Raw genomic sequence first — 15,534 nt, 5'->3', positions numbered from 1 at the left:
CAATCATCGCTCTCCTTTTGCCTTTTCATTTTGGTGCTATTATTATGAGAGGCCTGGGCTTTGGATTTGGGGCCGATACAGGAAAGTAAAAAGGAAACCTTAGTTTCTTAGTGATGTTGTCGCAGTGGGAATTGTTTTTGCTGGAAATTCCATACCAGAGACTGTGCTTAGATTAGACATATATAAAAAGACCATATGTGACTGCTGTGTTGCAGGTGTCTATTCTGAACGGTACGGATCTGAAGACCATGATTAACTACACTGGCGAGCAGGTGAGTCAGAGAGCTCCTATCTCCGGCCTCTACAGAAAAAAAGCTCCTTCATGCTCCACTTCCTGTGTTTTCATTGTCCGGCTCCTCATGGGAGCTCTTAATTTGTTCAGTCAGTGTAAGCAAAAATGTTGCAAATTTCCTTTTACAACATTTTATTTTAACTAGATTTTGGTCTCTGTCGTGGTTTGCTGTAAAGCTCAGTTATTGAGGGGAAAGTGCAGTGGCAATTTGTGCAAATGGTTCTGGGAATAGAAAAGCTCTGAGCTTGTTTAAACAGTGATGATTGATTCAGCTGAATAAATAAAATCACAAGTGAATTTGCTTACACTCTGGCAATTCAGACTGCTCCTACGATGTCTGTGCTTTTTAGACTCCAGGATCATGACCGAAAACAGCACCAAACTGGGCCTAACCTGTAAAACCCATCAAGCCTTCATGTTTCCTTCAGGCCTCCCTTTTTTTTCTAGTAATGCAGAAAGCAAGTCTAAAGTTTGTGGTAGCATGGCTGTCTTGTATTATCTAAGAACAAATCAAATCTTGATGATGTTGATGCCTTTTGATGATGAGATTTTTATTGGCTTAAGTCGTGGAAACACTTTTCTTTACAGATGGGATCATACTTTGGATATGCAGTGGCGACGACTGACATTAACAGTGATGGGTGAGTTAGTCCCTTGTCCCTGTCAGTTTTTCTCACCCTCCCTGTCTCCATCCGTCTCTTTCTTGCTAGATAATTAGCTGGCAAAGTCTAGATTGGATGCCACCAACAACCCATTACTGGCGTCAATGTGTCTGAGCTTAAATGAGTTTGTGTGATTTTCCTTTCTGGTCTGCAGGATGGCTGACCTGCTGGTGGGAGCTCCTATGTTCATGGTCCGGGGCTCTGATGGCCGCCTGGAAGAGATGGGCCGGGTCTATGTTTACCTACAGCGTGGCCCCCTGGACCTGCAGCTCCGCCTACCTCACCTGACAGGCACCCAGGTGTTTGGGAGATTTGGCAGCACCATTGCACCATTGGGGGATCTGAACCAGGATGGTTTCAATGGTAAGAATGGGGATCAATGGGGGATTGATGGGATATTTCAAGCATGAAAATAGATAATTATAAGATTACGTTAAATGATATACAGATGTGTTTAAATTGTAGTAGTTTGCAAATTAAGTAGCAGATAAACAAACTAAGGTCAAGAAGTAAATGTAATGGAAATGGAAATTAAGTTATTTTTTCCTCTTTGATTGGACAGCTAAAATATCGTGGGATTAATTTTACGATTGGCGGTTTGGTAGGCTAACAGTCTAACACTAGTGATGTGGCACGGGATGGAAATGTTGATTGCATGGTTAGTCAGTCCAACAATTTGGTCCAGACTATTCGCTGTATTGCCATGACATTTTGTACATTTTGTGGTCCCAAAAAGATGAAGCCTAATGACTTTGGTCATCCACTGACTTTTCCTCTTGCTCAACCTTAATTTGCTGAAACTTCAGTTTATAATCAAGTAGCACAACTAATGACATGATTAGCCTCAGCTGTACTTTGTGTTTACTGCTAATTAGCAAACATAGCATTTAGCTCAAAGCACAGCTATGCCTTAGTACAGCCTCACAGAGCCTCTGGCTGTAGACAATCTTAGTCTTGTTACTAAAAGGAATATTGTGCCTTTTTATAATATAACCTGCTTTATCTGTTAACTTTTTAATTTTATTTTTTTTAAAGATTATTTTTTTGGGCATTTTAGGCCTTTAATTATAGGACAGCTGAAGAAGTGAAAGGGGAGAGAGAGGGGGAATGACATGCAGCAAAGGTCCACAGGCCGGAATCGAACCCGGGTCCGCTGCGTCGAGGTGTAAACCACTACACATGGCCGCCTGCTCTACCAACTGAGCTATCTGGGCACCTTTATCTGTTAACTTATGTATAGACTAATATTGTTCCTCACGTTTGATCTTTGGCAGATGTGGCTATCAGCTGTCCGTTTGGAGGTGAGGATCAGCAGGGACTGGTCTACATCTATAATGGAAATTCAGAAGGACTCAGGGAAAAGCCATCTCAGGTGATCAGTGGCCAGTGGGCGGCTGGGGCTTTTCCTGCCAGCTTTGGGTTTGCTCTCAGAGGTGCTAAGGACCTGGACATGAATGGATACCCAGGTCAGTGAGGCTACAATATGCAATGGCCATCATTAGCTTTTTAAATGTTTTGTATTTTTTCTAATTTTGTTCATTTATTTCCTCAGATCTCATTGTTGGTGCTTTTGGTGTTAATAAGGCAGTTCTTTATCGGTACGTTGTTTTGAATCATATACCGTATGACATCATGCGGCCTGTTTGTTTAAAGTTTGTTTGATTTGATGTGGGAAATATTCTTATTCACTTTCTCGACGAGAAAATCAATACTCTAATGCCTAAACTAAATAGACAGCTTAGCTTAGCATAAAGAGTGCAAACAGAGGTTAACAGCTAGCGTGGCTCTGTCCAATGGTAAAGGAATCCACCATCTGCAGGTTTTAGAGTTTGTAGGCAGTTGTTTTTCTACCTTTGGACAGGGCTAGCTAGCTGTTTCCTTCTGTTTCTAGTCTTAATGCTAAGCTGAACTGACTGTCTCCTTAACGGCAGATATGAGAGTAATAACAATCTTCTCATTTAACTCTGAGAATAAGCATATTTCCCTAAATGTTGAGCTATTCCTTTTAGGCAGTAAAAGTGGAAATGTAGTCTTTGATGATGAAAATTGACATTATTTTTGTTACCCACAGATCCCGCCCAATCGTCAACACCAGTGCCTCTCTGACTGTTTACCCCACCATGATCAACCCTGAAGAGAAGAACTGTATGATCACCAATGGAAACACCAGCATTCCTGTTTCTTGGTGAGTGTTCAGCATCTTGTCCACTCAGTTTCCTGTGACTCTGTTTGAGTACTGCTCTGTTGATATTGTTTTGACCCAACTGCAAAATAATGGGCTTCCCCATTTCCCCCACATGCATAAACACTCCTATCCTGGCAGGAAGTTCTGATAAGAAATATCCTTTCCTTTCAGCAGTCACGGTATTAATTTGAACCAAGAGCTTCTCTTATCTGACCTTTTTATTTTATTCTTTTTTTAATGTCTTCATATCACACTGTTTCTGATGAGCAGCAGAGAAATAACATGCTGAATAGCAGCATTGTTAGCCGTTTTTTGGCCTCCACCACCAAATGTGCACAGTTCCAGAAAAGGGGAGAGGAAACAGACGGTTGCTTGCTGCTCAACATGGTTGACACCGCGCTCATGTGTCTGTCTGCTTCCACCCCCCTTTCCAGATCCTGATCCATAAAGGAAACTCTTGTATACACATGTGTCTTGATTACACTACGTTGCCTGGTGATGAGGAGGTTCTGGTGGGGGTGAAAGTAGAGCACAAGGGATAATGGGAGGGAGGGTGGGAGTTTTTTGCTGTTGCTTTGAATGAGATATTGTTTGGTGGTTGAACACAGCTGGGAAACATCAGGACACGTAGACTCCCGTGAGCATGCGCACACATTCATGCAGAAACAGGCAGACACAGGAGCTCATACATGAAGATTTTACTACTCCTCGAAAGAAGTCACTGTACACGCTGTGTCTTTCTGTCTCCCGTTTAACCTCTCTTCTCTGTCCTGTGTTTATTTTCAACAGTCTCCCCCTTTTTCCTTTCTCACTTCTTCCAGTGTTTGCTCTGCGCCCCTTGTGTGGGTTAACTAGTAAAAGGATTGGAGGATTGGGGGTTTTGGGGTTGCAGACTTTTGGACAACAACAGCAGCAGCAGCAGCAGCGTGTTGTGCGGCTGATGTCATGGGAGAGAGCTACAGGCTTATATAGACTGCCATTGACTGGTCAGCACTGAAACCTGAGTCGCCCAATTTCACCCTTCTTAACTCTGCTATTCCGTGTGTGTGTGTGTGTGTGTGGAAACGGAGACACACTGATTTATCAGCTTGGCTGGCGAAAGTGGTCAGATGCCAGTTTGCCTCCAAACATTTGGCATTTTTTGCATATTATGCATTATATTCCCATAACGTCTTGTGCCTTGTAATGTGAACCATGTAAGGAGCTCGGCCAATGAGAGAAAGGGAGAGAACAAGAGAGGGCAAGTGAGGTGTCTTGTGTGTGCAGTATATTTACACTGAATCTTGGCCATAAATGAACATGCTTCCCTCATCATGTCCTTGTCCTTTCTGTCCAAAACAGTGTCAACCTGAGTTTCTGCATATCTGCTGATGGGAAGCACCTACCAGACATCCTAGGTGAGCCAATTTTCCACATCTGCACTTTATTACAAGTATGGAAACTGTCAAATAGCCACCAATGTTAATGTTTCATATCCATAACGGTGTGTAGGTTCAAGTGTTTTGGCAGGTGATGTGGCTTTTTGGATTTTGTTATGACAAAAAAGAGAGTGCAGTGTGCAAATAATCTTGATCCACCTTTTAATGATCAAACCTTCTTTGTGCTCAGTCCCCTTCCCCATCAACCCCTAGTTATTATCTCTAATTACTCCTTCCTTTATATACAAGTGTTCCCCGTGCCATTGAGTTAAATTGACTACATTGTGTGTGCTTCAGAGTATTTATGGAGCTCTTTTTTTAAAAACCTGTCATTACGTGACTCAGGAGCATTCATCAAGCCATGAATGCCCATTTGTGTGTGTGTGTGTGTGTGTGTGTGTTACGTGTTCCAGATTTCCAGGTGGAGGTGCAGCTCGATAGTAATAAGCACAAGCAGAAAGGGGCAGTGAGGAGGGCTCTGTTCTTGGATTCCCAGCAGCCCTTGCTTCAGAGGAGCGTGAGGGTGCGCCATGGCGAGCGTATATGCAACAACACCAAGATCTACCTAAGAGTATGCTCTTTTTCCTCTCTGATTTAAAAACCTCTCTGACTGTAATTATTCGTCCTGTAACTTAGGTCATAATCACCGGTAATACGTGTGAACAAAAGCAGGTTTTCTAAAAACTATGAAGCTGGAGCTGTGGTTGTTTATTTACGATTACAGATTCTCACTTTTTGTGCAAACTGCCTCTGACAAAAAACCCCGGTATGTGTTTATTTGACTGTTTGACTATTTGACAGGATGAGAAAGACTTCAGAGATAAACTCTCCTCCATTTATGTGGCCTTGAACTTCAGCTTGGATCCAAAAGCTGCTGCTGACTCCCACGGCCTGCGGCCCATCCTCAACTATCAGACCACCAACGCAATTGAACAGAAGGTATTTCGACGAGCACTACACTTCCCCAATCTTCTATCCAGTAGGGTTAGCTAACCCTGGTTTGATCTATGGGCCTTCCAGCATCAATATAAGGTGGAGCAGTGTTCCCCAATAATGTACACACTGTATGCTTCTTAGTTTGCTTAGACTCCGTCGCTCTGCGCTGATGATAAGTATATCTGCCACATTGAGTTATCATTCCCCGTATCTCCGCTCCGCCCAGCATCACACTGACTTTCCCCTGTCCCTGATGAAAGAATGAGTCTGTTCTTTTTAATGTAAATTCTAAACTACTCGGCTGGGAAGATCTCCAGAGTGTCTGGAAAGCTGTTTTTCAAAATGAAAATGTGAGGCGTGTGTACAGTGGAGTTTCCCTGTCCCAGCAGGAATTGCTCTCAGCTTTCTTGGCTGCGTAACGGTACATAGGTGACTCGTTCCAGAGCTGCTGACACAGAAGGTTGGGAGATATTTTAGGGTGGGGGCACAGCCAGGTTATTTGCCCATCTGGTTGAAATCTCGTGGCATTTTGCCGGTTCTCCTCTGGCAGTGAGTAGAGTTGGCTCAACATGTGGGCATCCTTACAGCCGTGGCACAGCGTGCACCATATGTGAGTTCAGCAACAAACAGCCACTGGATTGAAGCGGCAATCAGCATGGTTTTTATCTCCCCCTCTTTCTCTATTTCTCTCTCTACTGGGGTTTGTTTATATCTTTTTGGATCAGGACTGAACCCTGTCATTGATGTCCTTGCTAGATATCAAAGCTGTGGGGCCTCCAACAGATGTGGTCTATTGCTGAACGAAGACCTTGAGACAAGCCTGGGCAAAATATCATCCTTAAACTGGAAAAAGACGGCAAAGCTAACCCGTGTATATGTGTGTAAAAGGGTAGTGGGAGTCGTGTCAGACTGCCAACATATTTCATTAATCTTGCTTGAGACTGTGTTAATGTAGCAGTGTATAAACAGTGGAGGTTGACGATTACACCGCAGCCTTGGCCTTGATCAGACACATGATGCCCTATCGATTTCCACATATGCTTTGAGAATGTGTGGTAACATTTCGTTGACTCCGCCAAGTTCTTACTCTCTTCAAGCTGGAGTGAGAATGAGAGATGATTGATGTGCTCGGCACCGTCTCAATCTCTCTCTTGTCATCTTAACATATTCCACATGTTTCTATGAGGCGTCAAGGCATCCCGATGGAGCTGTTAATTGCGATCGTTCTCAGATCTTGTACACGGATATACATTTCTGCAAAACCAGAAAGGATCCCAATTGTTGTCACCTCTTCAGAACATCAATGCCCTCATTGTTCTTAGAATAATAGCATCTGACCAAATGAGTAGGAATTTGATTAATGGATTTCCCTTCTTTTGCAAATGTAGTGTTTGGATTTCACTGCACGATGCTTGACCTCATTATGTCATATGCTGAGGTCAGTGTTGTTGTTGTTGTTTAACTACAGCGATGGGCCTACAGACGTCTTTTTCCTGCCTTACACACACACACACATGCACAGACCGAGGGTGCACATGTGGCCAAGTTATCATGGTGGTTACCACGGTGTCCATAATTAGAGCCCCTGGATGGTGTAATGACAAGGGGGGCGCTTGGCTCTCTCTAATCTCCTCCTCCATTTCTATTTATTATTCTCATCGTCATGAGCATCATCACACTGTCACAGGCGCAGCGGGATGCAATTTAGCAATCCGCAGGGCTTTCTCTGCCGCTGCCCTGCCACACGTTCAGCGGTCATCCACTTATCCAGCAGTGTGTCGGATCCTTTCTTGTCTTTCCCTCCACTGTATTCTCCCAACCCCAGAGGGTGAATGGAACTCCATACATTTACTCAAGTACTGTACTTAAGTTTACATTTGAGGCACTTGTACTGTACTTGAGTCATTTCTTTTCATGCCACTTTCTATGTTTTACTCCACTACGTTAATCTGACAGTTTTAATTACTAGTTACTTTACAAATTTAAGATGCACACATAAACACATAAAATAAAATGTTTTATTATAAATTAAACCCAACAATACAATGGCATACAAGTCCAGCTGAAATGATTAGCCGATCAAACACCGAACAGTTTGGATCGTTTCCAGTTTCTAATATAGGAGTATTGTTCTGCATTGAGTACTTTTTAATATTTAAAGTACATTTTCCTGATGATACTTACATATTTTTACTTAAGTAACATTTTCAATGCAGGACTTTTACTTGTAACGGGGTACTTTTACAGTGTGGTATCAGTACTTTTACTTGAGTAAAGGATCTGAATACATCTCCGAGCACTGCTGAACCCCCACTTGTGCTTTTCAGGGCCAACAGAGATATGCTCTGTCTCAGTAGGTTTCTCTAGTTTCTCTCCTCCCTCTCCGTATGATCATGTGCTGCTGTGGTTCACTGGGTGGCGTAGCGTGTGGTTTGCCACATAGCGCTGTGATGTGGGACGCTGGTGAGAGCTGGGAGCGAGCTGGCAGCTTTTGGGCTCAGCTCCACAGGAGTATCTCTTCTGGCACGGTCTCTGGGCTGGACTCTTCCTCCGTTCACCATTTCCTTCTCTCACTCCGCAAACAGAAAGCATGTGTGTGTGCCGGCCGGGACAGCTGGTACAGGGGGAGTGCGTCTGTGCCTGTCATGACCTCACTCATTCAGACATTGTCTCTCCGAGCCTGATGATGCGGTGATGAGGTCTTGTAGATAATGGGGACTTGTGTGTGTGTGTGTGTGTGTGTGTGTGTGTGGGGGAATGTATTAGTCATACCACATGTTGCATCTTGCTGCACTCATCCTGTTGTCTCCTATAAACAGATATTTGATTTATCTTGTGTGCCTAATTCTCTTCACATGTAAAAGCCGTGTGTTTTAGTCATGACCTACTGTATGACCATCATGCTCTTTTGGCCCCTATTAAACCTCTCATCACCCCCGATGTGCATCTCACAGGCTCAGATTCTGTTGGACTGCGGAGAGGACAACATCTGTGTTCCTGACTTGAAGTTGGCAGTTCACGGGTGAGTCCGTTCATTTTCCTTTATAAATTATATTTAAAAAAAAAATCCCAGAGCGTATAGATTTCAGGAAAATATATGAGACGGATAATGCATGGTGAACCGTAAAACAGGGTCACTGAAATCTTCACCTCCAATAGGTCCTTGGATTTGAGTGCTAAAGTGTAAATACAGCTGTTTTTTGTTTTTTTTCCGCTGCTTTGTTTAGTTTAGCATACCGGAGAGGGACTGTTAATAGCCACAGTGTTGCAGTAGAGTAGAGGTCCACCGTCCTCTGAAAACAGGAGGCAGCTCTGCTCTACAGGTGCTATGACAAACATCTAAGGGCAAAATACAGGAGAGATGAGGGGGAAAGCGAGGGAGCCGTGTGGCAGTGAGTCCCGGCCTCGCCTGCTTCTGCATCCTGCCTTCCACACTTTGATTCGAGAAATCTGTTAGCATTTTTCTCAAAAATAACAGCCTCCCCTGATACTCCCTTCTCTGCTCTGTCATTTTGATTTTACATTCCTATATTTATCTACCATCTGCCACCATTTTTTCCCCCAATATATCGCTGATCCATCACATATGGAACAACCTGCTGTGAGCGGGTGTTAGCGCTGCGCTCCATCCAAGTGCAACTCCAGACATCGAGCCGTAGAAAGTGTGATTGGCGCAATTTAAAATAATAGCTCCATGTTTTTGTCTGCGCTGTTTTAAATTAAGAATTCCTAATAGTAGTAAGAGGGGTCGATGGGACGGCCGTGATTTAGGGGAATTTCACATAAAAAAAAAAATTAAAAATATCCCCATCATTCCTGCAATGTTGTTCCTTCTATTCCGCTGCCAAAACACATAATGTGTTAGAGCGAGGGTCTCTCGGGGCAGCTTTAAGGTTTTGTGGTGTTTTCTAATTTTGAGCCTTTTTGTTTGGTCTAAAAAGTGCAATGCCACTTAGAATCAGAACAGTTGACTCGCAGGCTGGCTGAGGATCAGCTTCAGAAATCATCTCTTCCCTTGCTCTCCTGCTCTGCTTTATGAGAGCGCGCTGTAATTAAAAGCGTCTGTGTGGCCCTCCAAATGGAATTTCTCATTGTTCCTAGCTGTGTGGAGGTGGAGGGAGGGAGGGAGGGAGGGAGAGAAAGCAAGGAAAGGGGGGAGGTGTTTTACAGTCCTACTCTGTGTTATTAAGCATGTAAGACTTTTATTACCACACCGGGAACATTTTTAATTTAATGGTGGGGTTTTGTGAGATGAGTCTAATCGATGTCTTCTTTGCAGCCGGGCTCTAAAACCAAAAAAAGAAACCTCAAGCACACAAAGCCTAAAAATGTATTGGTTTTACTAAAAGCAGTTTATTGCCCACTCTGCTACCAGCAAACGCAAACAAAGCATCTCTTTGCTTTCTCACAAAAGCGTAACACAACTTTATCCCTATTTATCTGTTTGTTAAGCAGTCCTGACACAGTTTAACCTGAACGTTGACCCTATTAGTGATCAACTCTTTCTTTGGTTGGGTCCTCAGGAACAGGAAGGAAGTCTACCTAGGCGATGACAACTCGCTGACCTTAACTTTCAACGCCAGGAACGAGGGCGAGGGAGGGGCGTACGAGGCCGAGCTGTATGTGGTGCTGCCCCCGGAAGCTGACTACAGCGGCATTGCCCGCAATAATGAGGTGACTAGTAAATAATTACGGCTGTTGGTCTTGTCCCCCGATGATTGTGCTTTGCTGTGGTTTAACCAATCCGTCTTCTTGTTTCTCAGAGCCTGACCCAGCTCACCTGCAGCTATGAGACCGAGAACCAGACCCGATACCTCAGCTGTGATTTGGGCAACCCGATGAAGTCTGGCACCAGTGTAAGGACACCACTGTCTTTTGGGAGTATTAGTATAAGGATTGTAGGGTACGGCACAACAGTCAACACAACATTGTAATTTCTTGCTCTTTGTAGAAGAAAAAAAAAGGCAGCATGCCATCTCCAGGTTGGGTGTCGACAGCACAGGAATAAGTCAGTATGTGTCAGGAAATGTTGTGACAGGAAGTACCGACTCCATCTGTGACCTCAAGCTCCCTGCTGAGTCGAGTTCCCCTTTTTAATGATGGAGTCACAAGTTGGCATGCTTTAATAGGTCTGTAGCGGAAGACTGTCGACTACATGTTAACTGGAAGAGATATACAGACACTGTCACAGGCCACCTCTAAGACTGGGACCCAAACAGGAGATACAAGGGTATGCTAAACATACAATTCGCAACATGAACACATCATGTCCTTCCGCCACCACTCGTCGTCGCCACCCACCCATACAAAAACCAAGAATAGATAACACGATAACCACAATGTTCAAGACCCTACAACAAAACGATAACAAAATAGGCAATAAGCTGTAAACCAAATAAACACACGTATAAATGAATACACCATAAGCCCGTCATACACGTCCCTCCTCAGCGCATAGCTTCCTAGGAGCACCCCAGAACGCCACAAAATAATTAAAACAAGTTCAAGAAATGGATGGGTGGAATCTGTAACGTCAGCAGTGAAGGGAGTGGAGGAGGGAAAATGTGCTGCACGGATGTTGTGCTGTAAAAACAAGGAAAAGGGAACCAAAAGCTGCGACGCCAACGTGTGAAGTGATGAGATCTGCCCAAAAAGGACTGGCTGCTGCTCTGGCTTCTATGCATGGGGCACATTTTGAGAAAAAAGAAATTAGTTGACGTAGCATTTGCTCACTTGTTCATTAGGAAGGTTAGACTGTAGCATTATTGATCTGATGTGAATGAGAGGTAGCTCATAAAAAAGGTAGATGCAGAGAGACTTAATGTACCGGTTTGTGTGGGAAACGAATGGATCTGAAATTACAGATAACAAAAAGGGGCAAAACAAGAGCTCTCAGCCACATTTTGGACCTGCCCACGTGTACTGCATCTGTCTGCTGGGTAGACGTGGAGTTCACGGACTGACACACCCAAGACAATCCCATAACTATCAAATGGATGGGATGAGTACAGTGGGGAGGGGAGGAACGGCTGCCGGAGAGTCCTCCAACATCCTGTAAATAGAGTCTAGAAACTCTGTCCTTCTCCGTTGCTGGTTACGTAATAATGGAAAATATAATATTCTGTGATCTACTTCTTTTTTTTCTTTCCTTTTTGTTAACATAATGACGTTGATTAATATCTTGGATCTTCTTCTTTGCAGCTGTGGGCAGGTCTGCGCTTCACAGTGCCACGGCTGAAGGACACGCACAAAACTGTTCAGTTTGAGCTGCAGATTCGCAGGTACAACTTGTGGTCATCAGAGACACTTTTATTTTTTATTTTAACAGTTTATGTAGTATGCGTGCTATCTGGTTAAGCGGTACTGATTTCCCCCAGCTCTCGAATGATGTTAGCTAATCAGAATCTTTTTCTTCTTCTCTCTGTTCCCACAGTAAAAATGAGAATAATTCCCACAGTGAGGTTGTGCCCTACAAGCTGGAGGTGGTTGTTCAGGCTGATGTCATTCTACAGGGGTGAGTGGAGTGTTAGGATTCCCTCATTTGAACTTGTGGAATTTCATTAAGTCTCGCGTGCCTTCCTACGCATTTTCTCACATCACCGCTTCTCTTTTTAAAGTGTGTCTCGACCAGATAAGGTTTTCTTCCCGCCGGCCAACTGGAAGGTGACCAAAAACTATGGGGTGGAGCAGGACGTCGGCCCTGTAGTGGAACACATCTATGAGGTAATCGGCCATATTCTTAGCTGTGCAGACTCATCGGGGCTGAGCAGATTGGGTTGGAAAGCAGATCCTACTGTTCATAAAGCAAGTTGACTTCCCAGGGAAGCAATGAAGGAAAACCAAAGAAGATGTACTCCAGATTACAGCAGTGTGATGTATTCCCAGGCTGCACTGATCCACTTTTTTTTTACTTGCGTGAGATTTAACAGCGCTCCACTTTAGGTGACCTATTTGTAGATTCAACAAAATATGTCAAATATGAAAGGTTTCAACAAGGGGAACAATCTGTTGCAGCCTCCCAGCTACAACTCCAAAAATGAAACTATCAAGCTGCTTTTGAAGTCGTGTAATACTTCCCATACTAAAGTTTCCTATTTCATTTCCTTTTTTCCAGCTGGTGAACAATGGTCCCAGCCGGATCAGCCACACCCTGCTGGAGCTGCGCTGCCCCCTCCGAGTCCAGGGTCAAACCCTTCTTTACCCTCTGGAGTTCTCCATAGAAGGCCCCATCAACTGCACCTCCGACAAAAACATGAACCACCTACACCTCGAAGTAAGTGTCTCGCAGACAGACCGATGCACACCTCTCAGGGTCAAATGAGGCCAAATCAGACACAACATCCCCCACCGATTCCCACTCAGATGTATGATTAACAGTTGGGCCGTCCCGCTGGTTGGCCCACACCCACCTCCTCCCTCCAGCCTCTCAGCCCCACCCAGGACACTTACCCCACCACCACTTTGAAGTCCCAGCTCTTCCCTATGCTCAGAACAGCTTGATTAAACAACCTCACCCAGCAACTCACTCATCTTTGACATCCCCCTTATACCAAGTTATAGCTTCAGGATTTGGAAAGCGTTTCAGCGCAGTTGTTTGCGTTAACATTCACAGCTTGATATATGCTGCACAGGGCTGTGAGTGGTCATTTGTCTAAGCTGTGATCTAATGTGTTTTTTCCCCTGGTGAATTGCTAAGTACGGTGTACTTCCACAGGAATCCATGTGGAGTAGAGCTCACATGCTTCTGATTAATGACAGAAAGCCCCGGGGTGATGCTAACATTAGGTCTTTTTATTGGCAGAAAGGGTGGTGTGCTCTTCTGCCTGTTGTCCTAATTGTGTGTGTGTGTGTGTGTGTGTGTGTGTTTTCTCTCCTCCTTTTTAGCTCCAGCACACATCCACAGAGCAACCTATCCTGGCACTGAAGGGACATGAGCACCGTGTCGAGAGGAGGGACGTCCACAGGAATCAGCTCGCTCATTTGACTAACCTGGTAAGATGCTTAAAAGGGGAAGTGTCCCGTTCTATAAATATATATAACTAAATAAATTAGTACCCTACTTGTACAACGTGTTGTATGCATGGATGGTCCTCATCAGGCCAAAAGCTGAAGACATTTCCAATGTCCCCAAAATCGAGGCACCAATCACAACCGCTGAGGCGGGTTTTACACCAATCACAGCCGTTGAGGCGGGCTTTACGCGATGACGATAGCGCAGCGACGGCAAGCAGCTTTTTGTATACATTCAACATGACGGCTACCGAAGCGCAGCGTCACCCGGATCGTTGGTCTGATTGGTTGAAGGACTATCCAATGCGCCCAGAGGCATTTGAGCGACGTCCGTTGCCCGACGCCCCTTTGGAAATGAACTGTCAATGAACCTTTCCCAGACCCCCTCTCAGTTACAACTGAGAAGGGTCTGGTGTCAGCCAGGCCAGGGTTAATGTTTGTATGTAGTTAAAACATTGGGGTGGCAGTAGCTCAGTCCATAGGGAGTTGGGTTCAAGTCCCTGTACAGAGTGTGGACTGGGAGCTGGAGAGGTACCAGTTCACCTCCTGGGCACTGCCGAGGTTCCCTTGAGCAAGGCACGGAACCCCCGACTGCTCAGGGCGCCTGTCCATGTTTAGGTCCTTCAGGCCTGTGTGTAATGTGTGTAACTAACAACAAAGTGAAAACAAATGTAATTTCCCCTGCGGGATTAATAAAGTATGTAAAAAAGTGTCACTAACACAGCCGGTTTGTGTGTTGAGTAAAAAAATAAATATATACACACACATTGCCAACTTGAGAAGTGTGCATGTCTGGATCTGTTTTGGTGACACTGGCCCTGCTCCTTCATGAGGCTCCTGGGATTGGGTAATTAGGTTATGATGTCGTTAAAAGGGAGGGGTCAGAGGGCGCAGGCTTGTCCCGTTGTGGTGATTAACATTAAAGAGCCTTTAGTAGTGGTGGAGGGTTAGAGAGGCTGATGGGACGTGGGAGGCTTTTTGTCAGTGATGCACTGGTTACTTCACAGGCTGATCTCTAATTTTGGGCTCTGGGTGTTGTGAGCCCCCCCCCCCCAGACACTGGCCCTATTGATCCACTCAGCCGCAGGTAGCTCCTCTCTCTGCCTCAGTCCGTCTGTGGATACCTGCCTCCACCAAAGAGGTCTTTGTCTGTGCGCCTGTCGCTCCTAACTACGCTCGTTCATCAAGCATGTCCAAAGATAGGATCCCATTCACCCGTTTCCCCCTGTGTCTGCCCTTTTTATTTTTCACGCTCGGGAGAACAGACATCTCTGTTCTGTTCAAAGTGTCCCCTGATCAAAGTGTCAGTGTTAGTGTTTAGCAAAGCTTGGATGGAGCAGTCAGAATAGGTCATAGTGTGAGAATTTGAAATGACCTGCTTGGTCTTTGAAGCATAAAGAACAAAAGCCTGGCTGTAATTGTACCAACAATCCAAACATATTTCATAATTACTGTTGCAGTACATATTTATTGGCAAGCATATGTTATGTGTGGTACTACGTTTTAATACCAGGGTTGCCGGGTTGTGATGCATTCCTTTATGTTATACAGGTGTTCATCCTGCAGCAGGACACTTGTCTTTTTTGGCTTTTTAATCCATCAGAAAGGCACTCAGGATGGACCACTTCTGGAAAAAAAACAGAAAATCTGGACCAAAATCTATTTATTAACAGCCTATTAACACATGTAGCTGTAGACTAGATGGTTTATTATCTATTTATTTTATTATTACTGATTACTAACATGTATAACTGTATCATTACTTACTACAGTACCAACTGTGTACAGCAGCTGTGCAGTGAGGCCAGTTATTTCATGAAGCTGTGGGAACAGCCTCCATGCCCCTGAGCTCCAGATCTTGACCACATAATCCCACCAGGGAGGACATGTGGGACTTGGGTCTGAGGCATCTTTGGCACTGGTCCATGTTCATGTCATTTCCACAAACCTTTGTGGCCCCAGTGTCCCTGGGGTATTAAGGAGGTCTACCAGGAGGAAGTGGACTGATACGCTCCCTGTCTGTCTGAATAT

General features: G+C 44.6%; 1 protein-coding gene across 1 annotated transcript in view; it reads left to right on the top strand.

Annotated features, from left to right (window-relative positions):
• itga5 (integrin, alpha 5 (fibronectin receptor, alpha polypeptide)) overlaps positions 1-15,534 on the top strand; it is a 38,376-nt gene that overhangs the window by 18,203 nt on the left and 4,639 nt on the right. The window contains exons 10-26 of the mRNA XM_028582182.1: positions 216-272; positions 881-933; positions 1,109-1,317; positions 2,229-2,420; positions 2,507-2,552; positions 3,026-3,139; positions 4,481-4,536; positions 4,971-5,128; positions 5,359-5,496; positions 8,448-8,515; positions 10,017-10,167; positions 10,257-10,349; positions 11,695-11,774; positions 11,927-12,007; positions 12,111-12,216; positions 12,608-12,766; positions 13,378-13,485. Coding sequence (XP_028437983.1) covers positions 216-272; positions 881-933; positions 1,109-1,317; positions 2,229-2,420; positions 2,507-2,552; positions 3,026-3,139; positions 4,481-4,536; positions 4,971-5,128; positions 5,359-5,496; positions 8,448-8,515; positions 10,017-10,167; positions 10,257-10,349; positions 11,695-11,774; positions 11,927-12,007; positions 12,111-12,216; positions 12,608-12,766; positions 13,378-13,485 — 1,869 coding nt within the window. The remainder of the gene's footprint in view (positions 1-215; positions 273-880; positions 934-1,108; positions 1,318-2,228; positions 2,421-2,506; positions 2,553-3,025; positions 3,140-4,480; positions 4,537-4,970; positions 5,129-5,358; positions 5,497-8,447; positions 8,516-10,016; positions 10,168-10,256; positions 10,350-11,694; positions 11,775-11,926; positions 12,008-12,110; positions 12,217-12,607; positions 12,767-13,377; positions 13,486-15,534) is intronic.

This window comes from Perca flavescens, chromosome 7 (genome assembly GCF_004354835.1).
Source record: "Perca flavescens isolate YP-PL-M2 chromosome 7, PFLA_1.0, whole genome shotgun sequence".
Classification (NCBI taxonomy): Eukaryota; Metazoa; Chordata; class Actinopteri; order Perciformes; family Percidae; genus Perca; species Perca flavescens.
Note: the sequence above shows the minus strand (reverse complement) of the source record. Positions and strands in the feature narration are given on the sequence as shown.